Source organism: Lactuca saligna, chromosome 7 (assembly GCF_052625555.1).
Source record: "Lactuca saligna cultivar CGN05327 chromosome 7, ASM5262555v1, whole genome shotgun sequence".
NCBI classification, from domain to species: Eukaryota; Viridiplantae; Streptophyta; class Magnoliopsida; order Asterales; family Asteraceae; genus Lactuca; species Lactuca saligna.
Genome location: NC_136423.1, coordinates 62,018,161 through 62,036,226, shown reverse-complemented (window position 1 = coordinate 62,036,226; position 18,066 = coordinate 62,018,161). Strand labels below are relative to the sequence as shown.

Here is an 18,066-nt window from a genome sequence, read left to right as displayed (position 1 = left end):
AGTATAGGGGCCATTCCTGTACTAAAATCGAAGTTAAGTGATTTGTTGCAATTAGTAAAAGATTAGATTGAAAGAAATTAATGAATTAATTAAAAAATGTTCAAAAAGGATAAAACTACCACCGTTTCTCTCCGCCTCAGACCGTTTCATTTCAGCTTCTTTCAAGATGACCACCGCCACGGCCACCGCCACCGCCGTCGCCATTGCCGCCGCCGCACCTACTCGTCCCAGTCGTTCCGTGTTTCTCGGTGTCGACGTAGGCACCGGTAGCGCTCGCGCAGGTGTCCACCTTTCTCTATCTCTTACGCTTCTTTTGAGTATACGATTGTTGACTAGTAATTGTATCGGATATGCTCTGCGACACTGGTGGTTTACTGTTTGTGAACATTTCTCACTTTTCGTGTTAATTTCGGAAGGAAATTTACGTAGCGTTTTAAAGTCAACGAAGGTAAGTTTTGATGCCAAAATTGATACGAACTGGAAGGATTTTGCGGGAAATTTGATGGTTTTAACTTAGAATTTTGTAGCAACTGCTGTTAATAGAGACTGGTGGTGTTGATTTTATGACTAATTTCAGTATCAGTTTGCTTTTTGAGAAGTAATATGTTTGATTGTAAGTTAACATCTAGTTCTACACAGTTGTAGAAGAATATAGTAATAGACTACATTTTTGCATCTAAAGCCCTAAAAATTGATTGGTTTAGTTTTTACTTCTATCGAGCTTATTTTGGAGTTACCCTAAGCATAAGCTTTTGTCTCACATGTAACATTCATTTAATTTGATTTATTTTAGCTCTATTTCGAAGACACTTGGCACATAGTTAAATAGGAAAGTTTGACTATTGACCAAATGTCTAAAATGCCCCTTTTTTCGATTAATATATACATACCTTGGTTACATATTTCAGGACTTTTTGATAAAGGTGGGAAGCTTCTGGGTTCTGCTAGCAGCCCTATACAAATTTGGAAAGAAGGCGACTGTGTTGAGGTGAATATTATTTATCATGATGTTAAAAAAAACAAGATTCTAATAAAAAAATAAAAATAAAGAAATGATTCCCATTTGTCAAACAAAAAAGGAAAGTTTCATTCATTCCTACATGCCATTTATTCTTTTGTGCAATTTCAGCAATCTTCAACTGACATCTGGCTTGCAATATGCACTGCTGTCAAGAGAGCTTTAAGCCTTGCTGATGTGGCTGGTGAAGAAGTAATTGGATTAGGCTTTGCAGCTACATGTTCTCTTGGTTATTTCACACTAATAACCCATTTTTTTTTTCCTTCTTTTCATTAAGTTTTTAATCTTTGGATTGATTATGATTATTGATTATGATTATGATTATGATTTATGCAGTTGCTGTGGATTCTGAAGGTCAACCTGTTTCAGTTTCTTTGAGTGGTGATACAAGAAGAAATGTAATAGTATGGATGGATCATAGAGCTGTAAAACAAGCTGAAAAAATAAACTCCTTAAATTCACCTGTGTTACAGTATTGTGGTGGCTCTATTTCTCCTGAGATGCAACCACCTAAGGTATATTTACCTAACCCTAAACCCCAAATCCCCAAATCCCCTAAACCCTAATTACTAATGAATTTTGTTTCTGTAATTATAGCTGTTGTGGGTGAAAGAGAATTTGCAAGAATCTTGGTCAATGACATGGAGGTGGATGGATTTGAGTGATTGGTTGTCATACAGGTAAACCATACATATGTATATATTTTTGATATTCCAAATTTACCCCTCCTTCAAGTATCTCAATATTTTTCTTTCTGATTCACTAGAGCAACAGGAGATGATACTAGAAGCATGTGCACAACAGTATGCAAATGGACATATTTAGGTCATGCACACATGCAACACATTGATGAAAAAAGCTCTAGAGACATGGAAATGGAAGCATGTGGATGGGATGATGACTTTTGGGAAGAGATTGGGTTACATGACCTTGTTGAAGGGCATCATTCCAAAATAGGTACATTTCTTTTTATCATGTATTCATGTATATATATACGATGACGATAAGGAGGGCATTTACGTCTTTTTACCTGTGATGAACACAGGAAGAAGTGTAGCCTTCCCTGGTCATGCTCTGGGATGTGGTCTAACACCTGATGCTGCCAAGGCAAGATATTTTGTAATCAAGAATTCACATTCCATTGACGTTTTAATTAATTAAATAATTAAATAATTAAATAATCAATCAAACAAATCTTTTAGTTTGATTTAATTTTCCAGGAATTAGGGCTTGTGAGTGGGATTCCAGTAGGAACTTCACTGATTGATGCTCATGCTGGTGGCATCGGGGTAATGGAAAGTGTGCCTGAATCCGAAGCTAAAGGTTACAATTTCTTCAATTTACGATATATTGTTTATATAGAATTTATATTTTGCTATTATGTTTTTTAAATATTTTATTATGTTAGAAATAATAATATGTTGTCAGAATCTGATGACGATGGAATATGCCGGCGTATGGTTTTGGTATGTGGAACTTCCACCTGCCACATGGCTATCTCAAAAACCAAATTGTTTATTCCCGGTGTGTGGGGCCCATTTTGGTCAGGTAATTTTCTATTTTATTTTAATTTTTTTTATCCTCGCTTAAACAATTTACTAAATTGTAAAAAAAAAAAAAACGTTTTGGATACATGTAGCTATGGTTCCTGAGTATTGGTTGACTGAAGGAGGTCAAAGTGCAACCGGTGCACTATTGGATTATATAGTCGATAATCACGTTGCATCTTCACATCTCGCAAATCGTGCTGCTTCCCAAAGTAAGAATCAAATTAATTTAATTAGTGACATTGTGGGACCCACTGTATTTTTTAATTGGTTTTTAAAATTATGTAAATCTTCCAGATGTTTCGCTTTTTCAAATGTTGAACGATTTACTAGCACAATTGATGCGTGACACTGGCGCTCCATTTGTTGCTGCTTTAACATCTGATCTACACGTGCTTCCTGATTTTCATGGTAACAGGTAAATATGACGTAAATGCCCTTCAAAAATGATGTGACAAATAACTTTGAATTTTTTTTGGTTTTAGGTCTCCGATTGCGGATCCAAATGCGAAAGGAATGATTTGTGGTTTAAATCTTGACACGAGTGAAAGACAGCTGGCACTTCAATACTTTGCCACTGTACAAGGCCTTGCTTATGGTACACGTCATATCATAGAGCATTGCAATAACCATGGACACAAAGTAAAGACTCCTTTTTTTTTTTTTTTTTTTTTTTTTTTAATATACTAAATACCCAAAATACCCCTCCCACTAACATGATTGTTAATGCTCTTTCTAGATTGATACACTGCTTGCTTCTGGTGGGCTTTCAAAGAATTTGCTGTTCATTCAAGAGCATGCTGATATCGTTGGTCTCTCTTTCTCTCTCTCTCTCTCTCGTTATTTTTTTTTTTATATAAATTATATATTTAAAAAAAATGTAATTATTTAAATAAATACAGGTTGTCGGATAATTCTTCCAAGGGAAAGTGAGTCGGTGCTTTTAGGTGCTGCCATTGTTGGAGCTGTTGCTGCAAAGAAATATTCAAGTCTGAGAGGGGCCATGAAGGCACTCAATGCAGCTGGACAGGTTTGTTGTAATTAATTAATAATTAAGGGTTGAATGTGGAAAAGAGTAAAGTGAGGGTATGTAAGTGTCGTTTTTGTAAATTTACAGGTGATCTATCCATCAGAAGATCCGAAAGTGAAGAAGTATCATGATGCAAAATATCGTATTTTCAGGCAACTTTATGAACAGCAGCTTACTTATCGTTCAATCATGGCTGAAGCATTGTGTTAAAACTTCAATCCTCCTCTATTTAATTAACAATACACAAACTGTAAAAATGGTTTTACCTTGAAAAAAATTGAGTTACAATGTATTTAACGTCCGTTTTTGTGAAGTTAGTTTCATCCTTCTTTTATTGGGTTAGGGTTATTTAACCAAATAAGGATACTTTATTTGGTTTCATTTTTTCAGTTTATATCTATAAATTAACTTTTTATATTTAAATTGATAAATAGTTACTAAAAATATTTATATAATTTATTATTTAATTATTAACCATTATCCAAAAAATAAATATGGCATTTATTTCCTTTTCATATACGATTAAAGTTATATCAACACATCAAGACAACATATTATGAAAGACTTGTTAGAATATGTTACAGATTAGTGTTTTATTTTCGTATGGTAAAATTTTAGTAAATTTTTTTCTGTGAGTTTAATATTTATTGTTACATGGGAAATTTTATTTGGTTCAACCGTTGAACCAAACAAAATAAGTAGTAACTGAATTAACTTAAACCAATCAAATCGAACTTTATTTGGTTTGGTTATGGTTATTTTTAAGATTTAAATAAACTAATAAACCAAACTGTATAAACCGAAAACCGACCGCATAACACTTCTAATAACAATAGACAAATGTTTACTTATTGATTGAATGGACAAATAGTCTATTTGTTAAACATCTTTAAGTAAGAATATAAACGAACTAAACGAACACGAACGATGATTGTTCATGTTCGTTCGTTTAAGTTAACCGAACAAATGAACGAACACGAACGGTTAAACAAACGAGTTTTCTTGTTCATGTTCGTTCGTTTAACAAATTACATTGTTAATGTTCGTTCATTTATGTTCGTGAACATGATAAACGAACATAAACCAACAAACAAAAATAAATAAAGATAAACAAACCTATATAAACATATATGAACATATAATATAGTAATGAAATCAAACACAATTAAATATATATAAAGATAAAATAAATTTATATGAACGAAAATAAAAAAACGTAAACGAACAACATAAACGAATGTTCACGAACATAATTGAGCGAACGAGACCATTGTTCATGTTCGTTTATTTAACTAAACGAACAAGAATTTGTGTTTATGTTCGTTCATTTATTAAATAAACGAACATAAATGAACTTCCCGACGAACGGTTCATGAACAGTTCGTTGAACGTTCAGTTTATTTACAGTCATATCTTTAAGAGGTGATAACCCCAGTTGTGTCTTTATCAAAAAAAATTATGTAACAAAAAATGAATAACTTATTTAGGTGTTGTTTGTTTTTTGGAAAAAAAAACCTCTTCAAACCTCTTACTGCTGCGTGGCGCAGCACACGCGCAACACTTTTTATCTCGCAGCTGTTTATTTTTTAGAAGTCTTCTGAGTCAAAAACCTCCGCGCATGCTCTGTTTGGCGCAACACTCGTACTGCCTCTTCTAACCTCTTCCAACCTCTTCTTCTTCTTTTTTTATTGCTGAAATTTTGATTAGGCCTGACAATCGTGTCGTGTTCGGGTTGGCGTGTCGCGGGTTGGCCGGTTGGTGGGTCAAAATATATCAACCCAAACACGACCCATTTAAATATACAGGTCACGGGTTGGTGGGTTACGGGTTGGCGGGTTTGGAACATAAACCCATATATAACCCACCAACCCATTTATTTATACGGGTTCACAAGTTGGCGGGTTCGTGGGTCAGATTTGGGTTCGTGGGTCCAAATTTTAGATATTTAAGTCTTAAACATCGAAATGAAAATTAAAAACATTCATAGAAACATGTTACAAATTCAGCCTTATAGGTTACGACTTATGACCTTAGACCATCTATCACGAGTAATAATGTCAAAACAATCAAATGGTCTATGAATAAATGGTATATATTATATAATACTTATTAAATATTAATACTTGATACATAAATATATTTAAAAATATAATAATTTTTTTATTAAGAATATAAACGGGTTGACGGGTCAACCCGTTTATTTTTTGAGAAACCCATATATGACCCGTTTAACAAACGGGTTGGCGGGTTGATGAGTTAGCGGGTTGAAAAACTCAACTCAAACCCATTTATTTCGTGTCGTGTCGCGGGTCGTGTCGCGTGTCGTGTCGAGAATTGCCAGCCCTAATTTTGATTATATGTTATTAAAATTTTATTTCACATTTTTTTTACGTTTTTTTTTCGTTTATTCTTATTGAATTTATTTTTCATTTTTTTATATTCAATAATGATAATTTCTTGATGAAATATCATTATTTTTTACTAAAATATCTTTATTTTTTGTTGAAATATTATTCTTTTTTACTGAAATATCATTAATTTTTACCGAAATGTTATACATTATTAAATTTTACGTATTAAAAAGTTATTTTCGGTTTATAAAATTAGTTTATTTTAATTTTTTAATATCTGCAGCAGTATGCAGATGTTAAAAAAACAAACACGCTTCTTATTATAGTTTGCAGCCGTTTGGTCCACCTCTTCTACTGCAGAGGGTTGCAGAGGTGGTCCGCAGACTTCATGAATTTTTGCTTTAGAAAATCAAACAACACCTTAATAATGACTTACTTCTTCTGGTTTCTGTATACTTCTAAGAAAATGGAATAATTTTTTTTTATAATATAAAACATTGATCAACTATGTTTATAAAACTTTATGAAATAAAATATCACAAAATAATTTTATATATAAATTATTTTGAAGGGTTATACCAAAATTCTTGTATAATAGTATACGATATAATGAAAAATAAAATAGACAACTATATTAGCACGGCCAACATGTATGGTCGGGTAGGTCGATCGATTTTTATTTTTTGATTTTCAGATTATAATATGAAGTTTCCATTTAATTATTTAAATAGTTAACATTATGTATATTGGTTTTCTTTAGGTTTCTTAAAAAAAAAAACCTCCAAAAATCTTATAAAAACTCTCGCCCATAATTTCATCTTGTCAAACCTTTAATCATGAGTTTCTTTTTCTTTTATTTTAATAAAACTAAGACTTCTACTCCACTCAAATATATATATAACCCAAGATTCTCTCTCTAAAAACGTTTTTGCGGAGAGAAAGGACTTCAATATATATATATATATATATATATATATATATATATATATATATATATATATATATATATAGTGACGAATCCAGGATTCAAATCCACGTGTATCCGACTAACATGAAATGATAAATCAAACAGGTCTAAAAACTTGGTTATTAGATCGGTTTGTCAATAATAATGTCTTGGCTAATTATTCATTAATTTTAATACCAAAGATCAAAATAATTTTAAAAAAATCACCAAAAATGTCTTAATATTGTTCACAACGAGTTGACATTTTTCTAAAAAAATCTATGATTATGTCGTTGCTAATAGTATCTAACATATCTTTCTCAATATAAGATACTAGACAGTCATTCATAAACTGATCACTCATCTTATTGAGCAAATTGTTCTTTATCAACTTCATTCCGGAAAATGCACATTCCACAGTGGATGTTGCAACTGGCAATGTTAATGCTAATTTTAGTAGAAGATATACCATTGGATATATTGTATGCTTGTTTGTTTCAACCATCATCTTTGCCAAGTTTCGAATTCCCTTCAAGTTTTTAAACCTTTCATCACCTCGTACATCCACAATATTATTTTGAAGACTTACTCTAAGTGCTCCAAGGTCATGTTCTGGGAACTCGTTAGAATAAAACGTAGCCATCTTGAGTAGCTCCTCTACATTAAAAGCTTGAAAAGAATTACTTGGACACAAAGAAGCCATGGAAACAAGTAATGACGTGTTTATTTCATTAAATCGATTGTTGAGCTCTTGGGATTGCATATCGATGACCGCAATAAATACATCAACTTTGTAGTGGTGCAAGTAGTTAATCTACGAGTTAAATACAAGAATGTGTTAATGATTAGTTAAGAAACTTGAAAAAAAAAGTTGTAGTTGCTAACCTGTGAAACTTTCCGATGACTTGTTCCACTATAATATGGATCTTCCATATTCAATATTTCAATATCACATTTTTCACAAAACAAAGTAACATCTTTTAAAAATGATTCCCATCCTTCCTCCCGCATATGATTAAGCTTGTCCTTAGAGCATCTCACTTGATGCATTGCATTTACAATGTCCTGGTCCTTTTTTTTCCAGCGTGGTGTTCAAATCATTTGTGACCTGTAACATACACGTTTTGAAATCGTGTTTTGTAATGAATAAAATTGTGAAATACTATGTGAAATTGAGTGTTGAGTTCTAACAAGATGGTTTTTACTAAAAATGAAGTAAAACTATGTTTAGAATCACTCAGAAAATATTGGAAGTCTTATGAGATTCCAATTAAAAACCAAATAGTGAAATTTAGCGAAAATATAAAATTTTAAATAAGTAAAATTTTATTATTGAAAGTTGTAAATAATCTCGTTAGAAACTTGTAGGCAAAAACCTCGTCAAAATCCGAGTTATAATGAAGAAGTTATGACCAACCGAAGATCCGCGACAAAACCGACACGACGCTGAATGACGTAAAAAGTCAGTTTTTGATAAACTAATTTTTAGCCTTAGTGATCTAAATGAAAGTTATAGTATTCATTAAACCGAAAAATTCGATAAAAAGAACGCCATAATCCGACTTCGTATGAGGAAGTTATGATTTTTCGAAATTTCAACTTAGCAGTAGACAGCTAAAAACTTGAATTTTAGATCGAGCGATATTTAACCGATACATCCTAAACGAGAATCGAAGGTCTCGTCATTGGTAGTACAATGGTAAAAAGTCTAATGAAAACGGATGTCGGATGAAGAAGTTATCAATTCTTAACGGATTTTCATGTCTCGGTCTGTGAAAAATAATAATTTTAAAAATAAAGTCAAAATTAGCCGACAAAGTCTAAACGAAAGTTGTAGAGCGTAATTTTAGCTACGCGTGCATATAAAGAACGTCAAAAACGGAACTCGTATGCGAAAGTTATGGATTTTAGAAGTTCGGGGCTCAAAATCCGAGAAATCTTGCATGAATAGTGTCCGGCCACGAGACGTGGCCCAATCCGGAGTCGGCGCATGTCGCTTACTGATTCGACAGAAGTGCAAACCAACGAACTTCTGACGCGCCTCGCCACGGTGTCTGAACCTCACTCCTCCACGCCTCCTCGAGCCCGAGACTTCGCGCCTGCTTCGTCACCCCTTCGTCCGAACCTCGCAGATGCGACATGGACCTTTCTCAGCCACAATGTCCGAACCCTCAACCCTATATAAAGGGAGGCTGCGAGCCTTCTTGCGTAACTTTGAAAATTTGACACTTTTTTACCCTAATTCCATATATTCACTATTTTGACTTTCCCCGAAGCCCCGTTATCAATTTTAGCACCCGAAACACGTCCCGAAGCTCCCGAGAAGCCTGAAAATTTTATCTTTTCGGTTTTGAAGCCCTACCTTCGCAGAGCCCGGTTTTCAATTAAGCTCTCGGTTTTCAACATAGAAAGTCATATTTAAAGCCGAAGTACTGTCCAAATTACTATTTCAACCCCTGGTTAACTTAAGGTGAGTTCAATATATAGGAACAATTGTATGTTATTTGTTATATGTGCTATGTGCTTTTCAGTGTTATTATTCTGAGTTATTTTCCCGTTTTATTTTATTCGCTATGTTTATAGCCTCTGGCCATGTAGAGCATGTCTCCGTAAGAGAATGACTTCTATTCTATGGCATTGGCAAATGGATAGATAGGACTATAAGCCTGAAATCTAACAAGATGTTAATCAGAAATTACATGTCTTCTATGCCATTTGGGCCAAAGTTTTATTGATGTATATCAAGCATTGAAAAGTATATCTTTGAATAAAGTCTTTGATTGATATGAACGCTTGTCACATGATTTCACATATATCTTGTTGTTCCTCTTTGCTTTTGCCACATTGAAGTATATATATGACATAACGTTATATTGTATCTATTATTGAACTCACTAAGCATCACCGCTTACCCTATCAATGTTTAACAATTGCAGGTGATAAGTAACTAGTATGTTCACATACTGTTGAAAGATTTAGAATAGTTTGTAATAGCACTTTTGTACTTCAGTTTATGTTTGTATAAATTACAATAACCTGGGTAGTTATGTAATATATAACACTTTGTAATAGACGGTTTGTATCCAATAGTTTGTAATCCCTTTATCAATGTAAAATATTGCTTTTATAAATATGCAAGTAACATGTTTTGAAGTAATGATATTGTGAAGTATGAAAGTTTGGATCTTTCAAAAATACAAAAGTTGGGATGTTTCATGACCCCTAAGATATCAACAATGAAGTGTAAGCAAAAAATAAAATCAAAAGTTTGTAAAAAGTTTAGGAGACGACGTGATTCTGCTCTATGATCTTGACAATTACTATTAACTTTAACTTCTTCAAGTACTTCACAAATTGAAGAATACACTCTCTTGATATTTAAGAGTGAACCAAAATGAGAACCCCAACGAGTATCACAAGGTCATTTGATACCAACTTCTTGACTCAAACCCGTACCACTTTGAATGTCACCTAAAATTAACAAAAAAAAAAAAAAAAAAATTAGCAACAAAAAGTATAAATCAATTTAAAATAAAAAATAAGACAAAATAAAAGAAACATGTAGCCAATGCTTCTACCACTTTTGTTGCTTGTGTCCCTCTTAATTTGTCTCGACGTTTATAAGAAGAACCAATCATGTTTAACAAACGAGAAATCAAGTCAAAAAAGTCATTAATGTCTTGGTGATTCTTTGCAGCAAACACAAGTGTTAATTGTAACTGGTGAGCAAAACAATGAATAAAATGTGCAGATTTCACTTCATTCAAAATCAAAGTCTTCAAGCCATTAAATGCACCACTCATGTTACAGCTCCATCATAACCTTGTCCTCGAATCTTATATGGACTCAAACCACATTCTATCAGAAATGAATAAATAGTTGTCTTTAATGATAAAGCCGAAGTGTCACTGACATGTTTTATGCCAATAAATCTCTCCACAACAACCCCTTGACTATTCATAAACCGTAAAACCAATGCCATTTGCTCTTTACAAGACACATCACGTGATTCGTCTACTAAAATTGCAAGGAATTCACTTCCGATATCTTTCACAATAACCTTAGTAGTTTCCTTTGCTGCAACATGTACAATATCCTTCTGAATTGAACTACTTGTCATTTATGAATTCTTTGGAGCATTCTTTAATACAACACTACCTACTTTATCATTTCGATCAGCATAGAACTGAAGAAGTTCAAGAAAGTTACCTCTATTAATCGAGTCTTCACTTTCATCATGACCTCGAAAAGGTAAGCCTTGTCACAATAAGAATCTAACGCAATCAATAGAAGCATTCAATCTAATATGTTGGTTGGTCCTAACCAAGTCACTTTGCTTATCAAAAGCAGTAGCTATGGATTGTCTTTGGTTCATCAAATTTTGACACTTTAGGATTGCCATATTATGTGGAGCTCCATTATTGTGATGTTCTAGACTCAATCTTTTATTCCAAGTATTAAATCCATTTTTTACAAAATGATCTGAACCGCCTTGGTTTTTTTTTTATCTCAGGTTTAAATAAATAACAACATAAACAAAATGCGACTTCCAATTTTATACTATACTCTAACCAATATTTGTAATCATTAAACCAAGAAGGATTAAATCTACGAAGTCTACCTCCAATATCTCTTTGTTGGAAAGAATGATATCGAGGTTGACATGGTCCTTTTTGCAAGTAGGCTCTCCTAATTTCATCTCGTTGATTGACATGGTAAACTTCCATACTCGGTCTTTCTCCTGGATCCACGAAAAGTGTATTTAAGTCAACTCTCATATACTTCGAGGGATGTGTTTCTTCTTTACTGTTTCCACGTGTTTCTTCGTTATCATTAGATAAAGAGCTTGTATTATCTTTTTTTTTTTATAAAACCTTAACATTATACCTGAAACAAAAAATACTTATTGCAAATCCATAATCATCAATCAATGTACTAATAAAAAAAACTATAAATAAACAACACCAAATACGATAGAAACTCTATGAATTAACAAAAAAACAATACGATATAAACTGTATGAATTAACAAAGAAACGTATTTATTGTTTAACAATACATATGAACAATATAAGAAAGCAATGACTTACATATATATTTATGGACAAATTTAACATATTTTAACTTTAAAGTATGTAACCTATTCCCTATGCCATGTGCTGTCAAATTCAAAGAAATGGTACATAGCTATACTTCATAGACTTTGACTGTTTCACATATCATATCCACATTTAAATATTTAATTGCTTTTTTAATTTTATAGTATTAAAGTAAGAGAGAGAACTAAAGAATACATACCTCAAACCTCACGTCTCAATCTCTCTCACAGTTTTAAGAACACAAATGCAGTGGAGAGTTTTAGGAGGAAGAAATTGGCCACCGGAAAAAATAAAAACGAACAAAAATCGCCAACAAATAGAAAGGGAGGCTACCACAACAACGACTATGGAATTACGGCAACAGGTTATCACAACAATGATGGTGGATTTGTTGTGGCGCCGTAGCGGAGAAAGGGTTTAGAGGACGCACGGTTGAGGATGTGCCGAGAGTCTAAACCTAGAAAAGTTTGTTTAGGGTTATTTCTTTATTCTATTATTCACAATTTTTTAAATTTTTTTACATATTAGATGTTATTTTTTTTTATTATATGTTAAGTGTTAAGAAAAGATTATTTCGTAACTATTTCATTATATGGTCTCCTTATACATATGTGTGGCATTATTTATGTAAAATTAATATTGTTACAAATTTCTAATTTTGTTTCATTGGACCATAGGTGTCCATTCTAGTTTATAAAGAGTGTCCATCCCAAAATATAATATACTATGTAATTTTTTTTCAAAATTAAGGGTGTCCATGGCCACCCTTGATTATAAGGTAGCTTCGCTACTCTCTGTGTGTGTATATATATATATATATATATATATATATATATATATATATATATATATATATAAAAGACCGTGTCATATCGATGTGGATGCCCACTATGACACAGATATATCCCATCGCAATCGGGACCAAATCAATCGGAAACTCAACGCTGAAAATCTCAAGTACACAACCTCGAATCACATCAGTGGCATACACCACTCGCTCGTCAGCTATAGAAACTCGTAGAGGTCGACTCAACGCATCTCGCTGGGTACTGATGTGTTGACTAAAAGCTAAAGACACAAATGACCGACTCGCACCCGAGTCAAATAACACCAAAGCAGGTACAGAACTCACAAGAAAAGTACGTACGCATATCGCAATATAAGCATAACATCTCATAACTCAGCATAAATAAAAGAAAGAATACATACTAGCCACAACATCGGGCGATGTGCGGACCTCCTCCGCTGTCAACTGGAAGGCTCTCCCGCGAGCCTTCGGCGCCTCGTCCTTCACTAGCCGGGCCTCAGCAACTCGGGCAGCAGGTGCAGATCCCTGCGCCGAACCCTGTCGCAACTGTGGGCACTCATCCTTCCGATGGCCGGTCTGGTTGCAATGGAAGCAAACCATGAATCCATGGGGACAATCCCACGCATAGTGTCCCTCCTTCCCACACTTGTAACACACCCCAACTCTACACACTCCATCATGGCTCTTGCCACACTTCCCACACGTACGACCCTTCAGACTCCCAGATCTCGAATCAGCGGGCTTTGCCCGCTTGGCTGTCGGCTGTGCCTGTGCCGGTCGCCTGTCCCTCTTCTGAGATTCGGTCTTCTCCCTGACCTGAGTCTCCCGCTCAATCTCCCTCTTACGGGTATTTGCCTAGAGCTTGACAAATGTCTGGTATGACGAGTTCGCCATGAACTCACGAATATCCCTCCTCAAAATGCTCAAGTATCGACTCATACGTGCGTGCTCATTCGACACGTGCTCAGGGCAAACAACGCCCTCTCATGAAACATCCTCGTAATCACCGTAACAGACTCAGTTCCCTGCTTGAGGGACAAGAACTCTGGTGGTTGTCGAGGCCAACACAAATAATAACCCTAAATATTACACACTAAAATAGTGTATAATGGTAAAGGGATCGAATCCACGGAGATTGGTTTAATTTGATAACTCTATGAAAAATCTCTTTGTAAAAATACTTGGAATATGAAAATAAATTAAAAATGGGGGGTTTTGATGTTTTGAAATACTTGTAACAAACCAGAATTAACTATGATTTAAATAGACAATTGCAACAAAAATAAGAATTTGATGTAAAATAAATAAGGGAGAGATGGATGACTTAAAGTTTCCTCACTTTGACTTTTGATGAACATATCATTAGAATCCAATAGTGCAATACTTTGATTTAAATCCTTAATTTGGTTATAGTAATCCAAGGAGCTTGAGATTACCTAGACTTTTCTTAATTGTTGAAATGGCTAGAGAAGCTCATAACAATTTCCTTAGTCAAAGTCACTAATTCCAAATAGCATGTAATTAGTGAAAGTCAACTAGCATTAAGAACCAAAAAATCACCAAATCCAAGAGGAGTCAATTGCTTTCATCACCATGTTGGTGGAAATGTTTTTATGATTGTGTGAAGCAAAAACAACACAAAAATCACTTGTTGCTTGCTAATTTGAGGATCATTTACTTAATCAAGAAATTAGCCAACTAATCACCACAAACATATTTAAACTCATGAATAAAAACATACTAGTAGTGATAATATGATGAAACACAAAACATTTCCATAAAGATTCAAGAACAAGTTCATAGATTCTTCAACATCCAACAGAAGTTCAAAGGATTCAACAAAAAAGTCAACCAAGATTTGTTTAGCCAAGCATGGCTAAACTCAAATGAACAAAGTTAAATAAGATTGTACCAAACATTTGACAAGATTCAAGAGGTGAAAAGAAGATGTTCTTCAAGTGTTCTTGGCCTCCAAAAGTGCTCCAAACTCTAGAGAGAAAGTCTCAAAATCGGACCTCCAAGATAATGCTAAAGAGGCACACCAACCTTCCCAATATAGAGCTCTAAGCAAAATCCTGAAATTGCCCTTGTCAGGAATCCATACGGGCCGCGGGGAATCTTACGCGGGCCGCAGGTACTGACGGCATTTTTGGGTTTCTTCAAGTTTTGGACCCCCATAGCTAATCCCGTGGCCCAGTTCGAGTCCAATCAGCTTCTAGCCCATTTTTATTCAACATTTCTTCAATTTGAGCCCAATTTGTCTATCCACATCATTCAAAACTTCCGCAAACTCCCAAATATTGATCTTGCATACTCAAGAATTCTCCCGCATCTTTTAAATTTAAAGCTCAATTCTTCCAAGCCTTCAAGCAATTGACACGTCTACCCCATGAATCACCTTCATAGCCATTAATCACGAAATCTCCAATTCCCTTCGAGCCCAATCGCCTCCCAAGAGTACCGCCCCGCTAGTTTCCAAGAAAAATCTGCAATAATGCTCAAGAAACTAGAAAGTACCCCGAAATGGTCATAAAAATAACAAAAAGGGAAAATATGCATAGAAGTTAACTAAAATGTGAATGAAATGTACTAAAATAAACTATAAAAAGAAGTAAATAAAATGAAGCTATCAAATCACCCCAAGCTTAAACCTTACTTATCCTCAAGTAAGACAAGACTAAATGAACTCGGGATGAGCTACCCAAGAAATAAAAAGAATGGATAGAACCATGGAACCTGTTCGACGTTAGTCAACATGGTCAGAATTGATTTTGCTACTATCTCACAACTTTTTCATCCGATGACAATGGAACCATAAACCACAGCCAGGACAACTCCTTTAGGTGAGTAAGGAGGGATGAGCAGTCGCAACCTCAATGGAACATGCATACAATGAAGAACATCTGTAGTAGGGAGAAAGCAACTCGATGGGCTCGGGTGGAGCTCTTCTTTAAGTGCACACTCTGATCTCACATCTGCCGGTTTCTCTCATGTGTAATTAGGTTTAATCGCTCGGGCACCGTTATAGGAATCAATTCACTTAGTGTTGGTCCAAACCTCCCGTAGTATCCGACCCGACAGTCTCCCTAACATCACCAATTTGCGAGAAAGAAAAAAAATAACAACTCGATCTATATACAATAAAACAGACCTATACAAATGAATATCAAACGCCGGGTGACCAAGATGTTGGGAAATTTGTTCAATAATTGAACCGGCCACCTATCTAAGATAGTTGCAACTGAAAATTTGCGTGCTTCTTTTTGTTTTTTTTTTTTGTTTTTTTGGTTTTTGATTTTTTTTGATGACTTCAAGATGCTTTAATCACTAAAACAACCCCTCTTAGTCAGTATTTGATGCTTTTATATTTTATAAAAAAATATAAAAGAAAAATTTCCGTCTAATTCCGGGTGCTGCTACTCCATTCACCGGAAAGTCATCTTGAAGCTAGTTTGAGGGTTGTTTTAGCGATTAAAGCATCAAATACGGGGCAAAATTGCAAGCTTGTGATGTGTCTTGACGAAATCTTTTTGGTGGCACTAGTTCATCCCGGGTCTAAGAAATTGGGTAATCTCATTCCTTTAACTTGATTGTTCATACCCCAATTTCCCATTTGTTGTTGGTATTGTGTGCCTTTGTTGTGGCTGAAAGTTATTATTGGTAAAATTTTATCCCGAATAAATGTCCAAGCGCGCAAAAACGGGGACGGAAGCAACTTCCTCTAAAGGAGGGTCGAAGGGAAAATCCAAGGATCCCCCGTTTCGTTTGTTGAAGCGCGAGGATCGTAAAACTTATGATTTTCTCGTTTCAAATAAGCGTCAAGTCAAGTCAACAAAATTCCTCCATAGGGAATCTTTTGCTAGTCTTGGGGTGCTCGATGGAGTCCAAGCATTATTTGAAACGAGAAAATCATAAGTTTTACGATCCTCGCGATTCAACAAACGAAACGGGGGATCCTTGGATTTTCCCTTCGACCCTCCTTTAGAGGAAGTTGCTCCCGTCCTTGTTTTTGCGCGCTTGGACATTTATTCGGTACAAAATTTTACCAATAATAACTTTCAGCCACAACAAAGGCACACAATACCAACAACAAATGGGAAATTGGGGTATGAACAATCAAGTTAAAGGAATGAGATTACCCAATTTCTTAGACCCAGGATGAACTAGTGCCACCAAAAAGATTTCGTCAAGACACACCCCAAGCTTGCAATTTTGCTCCGTATTTGATGCTTTAATCGCTAAAACAACCCCTCAAACTAGCTTCAAGATGACTTTCCGGCGAATGGAGTAGCGGCACCCGGAATTAGACGAAAATTTTTCATGAGTTTTTGCGGGAAGATTGGTATGACTAGAAAGCTCTTGATGAGAGAAACAAAACCCCGTGCTCGGATTCTCCAATGGTGGCCGGAGTTGGCCGGAAAATGTGAAAGTAGGTGGTGGTGGGTGGCAGTGGCGCCCGGAATTCTGGCCACATATCGGACCAGAATTTGGGTGGGGTTTGTAGAGGATGAAAAATGGAGAAGAATGGCGGTGGTTTCGTGAGATTCCGACCGGTAGAACTTCGGGAAAATGGATTTTTGTGAGAAGTGGGTTTAGTGTTCTTGAGCTTCTAGAGAGAGAATGGGAGAATTGGTTAGGTTAGAATGAAGAAGAAGGGTGTTGGAGGTGTTTAATCTTTGCTCAAGGAGGGTCAAACCCGGTAAATGTTTGGTCAACTCATTAAATCTCTTGGTCAACGAAAGTCAAGGCAGTCAACAGCTCAAAACATCAGTCAAACGACCAACACGCGAGCTAAGCGCGGGCCGCGTGCTGGCCGCGTCTAGCATGTCCGAAACATTCTGATCTTTACGCGGGTGTGACTCGGGCTGCGGGCTGGCCACGGGAACTGGTTTACTCAAAAAAAAAACTCTAAGTCTTTCGAAAATCCACGCGGGTGAGGCGCGGGCCACGGGCTAGCCGCGGTTACTGAATTGAGTTTAACTTAATCCCACGCGGGCTGGACTCGGGCCGCGTGTTGGCCGCATCTACTTGCTATAAAACTTTCTGATCACTCATGCAGGCATGACTCGGGCCGTGGGCTGGCCGTGGGAACTTTTGCACATCAAAAATGAGAGTTTTCCAAAACACTTGATTATTTTAGCCAAAACGATCCCCTTAAGGCCCGGTATCACAAATTTGACAAAATTTGGAGTAAAACGGGGAACAGTTGGTGAAACCTTTCAAAAATTTATTTGAATCCCATAAAAACGCTTTGCAAAATGGTTTATT

General features: G+C 35.3%; 3 protein-coding genes across 3 annotated transcripts; 1 reads left to right on the top strand and 2 right to left on the bottom strand.

The window, feature by feature from the left end:
- The first annotated feature begins 109 nt into the window (after positions 1-109).
- Positions 110-3,929, top strand: LOC145004311 (FGGY family of carbohydrate kinase). The gene is made up of 15 exons (XM_078963200.1): positions 110-281; positions 909-988; positions 1,130-1,247; positions 1,355-1,533; positions 1,616-1,698; positions 1,785-1,975; positions 2,064-2,125; positions 2,239-2,341; positions 2,447-2,566; positions 2,658-2,777; positions 2,863-2,983; positions 3,051-3,207; positions 3,305-3,377; positions 3,468-3,595; positions 3,683-3,929. Exons 1-15 carry the CDS (start codon positions 167-169, stop codon positions 3,803-3,805), a joined length of 1,773 nt encoding a protein of 590 aa, XP_078819326.1. The 5' UTR covers positions 110-166; the 3' UTR covers positions 3,806-3,929.
- A 3,201-nt stretch (positions 3,930-7,130) lies between these two features.
- LOC145007011 (uncharacterized) lies at positions 7,131-7,903 on the bottom strand. The gene is made up of 2 exons (XM_078966016.1): positions 7,778-7,903; positions 7,131-7,706 (listed from the first exon to the last, which is right to left on the bottom strand). The coding sequence occupies exons 1-2, from the start codon at positions 7,901-7,903 to the stop codon at positions 7,131-7,133; spliced, it is 702 nt and encodes a 233-aa protein (XP_078822142.1).
- Positions 7,904-10,313: 2,410 nt separating this feature from the next.
- LOC145007010 (uncharacterized) lies at positions 10,314-11,012 on the bottom strand. The gene is made up of 3 exons (XM_078966015.1): positions 10,701-11,012; positions 10,452-10,611; positions 10,314-10,363 (listed from the first exon to the last, which is right to left on the bottom strand). The coding sequence occupies exons 1-3, from the start codon at positions 11,010-11,012 to the stop codon at positions 10,314-10,316; spliced, it is 522 nt and encodes a 173-aa protein (XP_078822141.1).
- Between the last annotated feature and the right edge of the window lie 7,054 nt (positions 11,013-18,066).

Excerpts from the sequence above, each read along its gene's own strand:
- LOC145004311 (XM_078963200.1), top strand. The coding sequence starts at position 167 with ATGACCACCGCCACGGCCACCGCCACCGCCGTCGCCATTGCCGCCGCC. Across the intron at positions 1,248-1,354 it reads TGCAGCTACATGTTCTCTTG|TTGCTGTGGATTCTGAAGGT; the intron begins GTTATTTCACAC and ends TGATTTATGCAG. Across the intron at positions 2,342-2,446 it reads GCCTGAATCCGAAGCTAAAG|AATCTGATGACGATGGAATA; the intron begins GTTACAATTTCT and ends ATATGTTGTCAG.
- LOC145007011 (XM_078966016.1), bottom strand. The coding sequence starts at position 7,903 with ATGCGGGAGGAAGGATGGGAATCATTTTTAAAAGATGTTACTTTGTTT. Across the intron at positions 7,707-7,777 it reads GTCATCGGAAAGTTTCACAG|ATTAACTACTTGCACCACTA; the intron begins GTTAGCAACTAC and ends TTTAACTCGTAG.
- LOC145007010 (XM_078966015.1), bottom strand. The coding sequence starts at position 11,012 with ATGACAAGTAGTTCAATTCAGAAGGATATTGTACATGTTGCAGCAAAG. Across the intron at positions 10,612-10,700 it reads GACAAGGTTATGATGGAGCT|TTACAATTAACACTTGTGTT; the intron begins GTAACATGAGTG and ends TTTGCTCACCAG. Across the intron at positions 10,364-10,451 it reads GGTAGAAGCATTGGCTACAT|GTGACATTCAAAGTGGTACG; the intron begins GTTTCTTTTATT and ends TGTTAATTTTAG.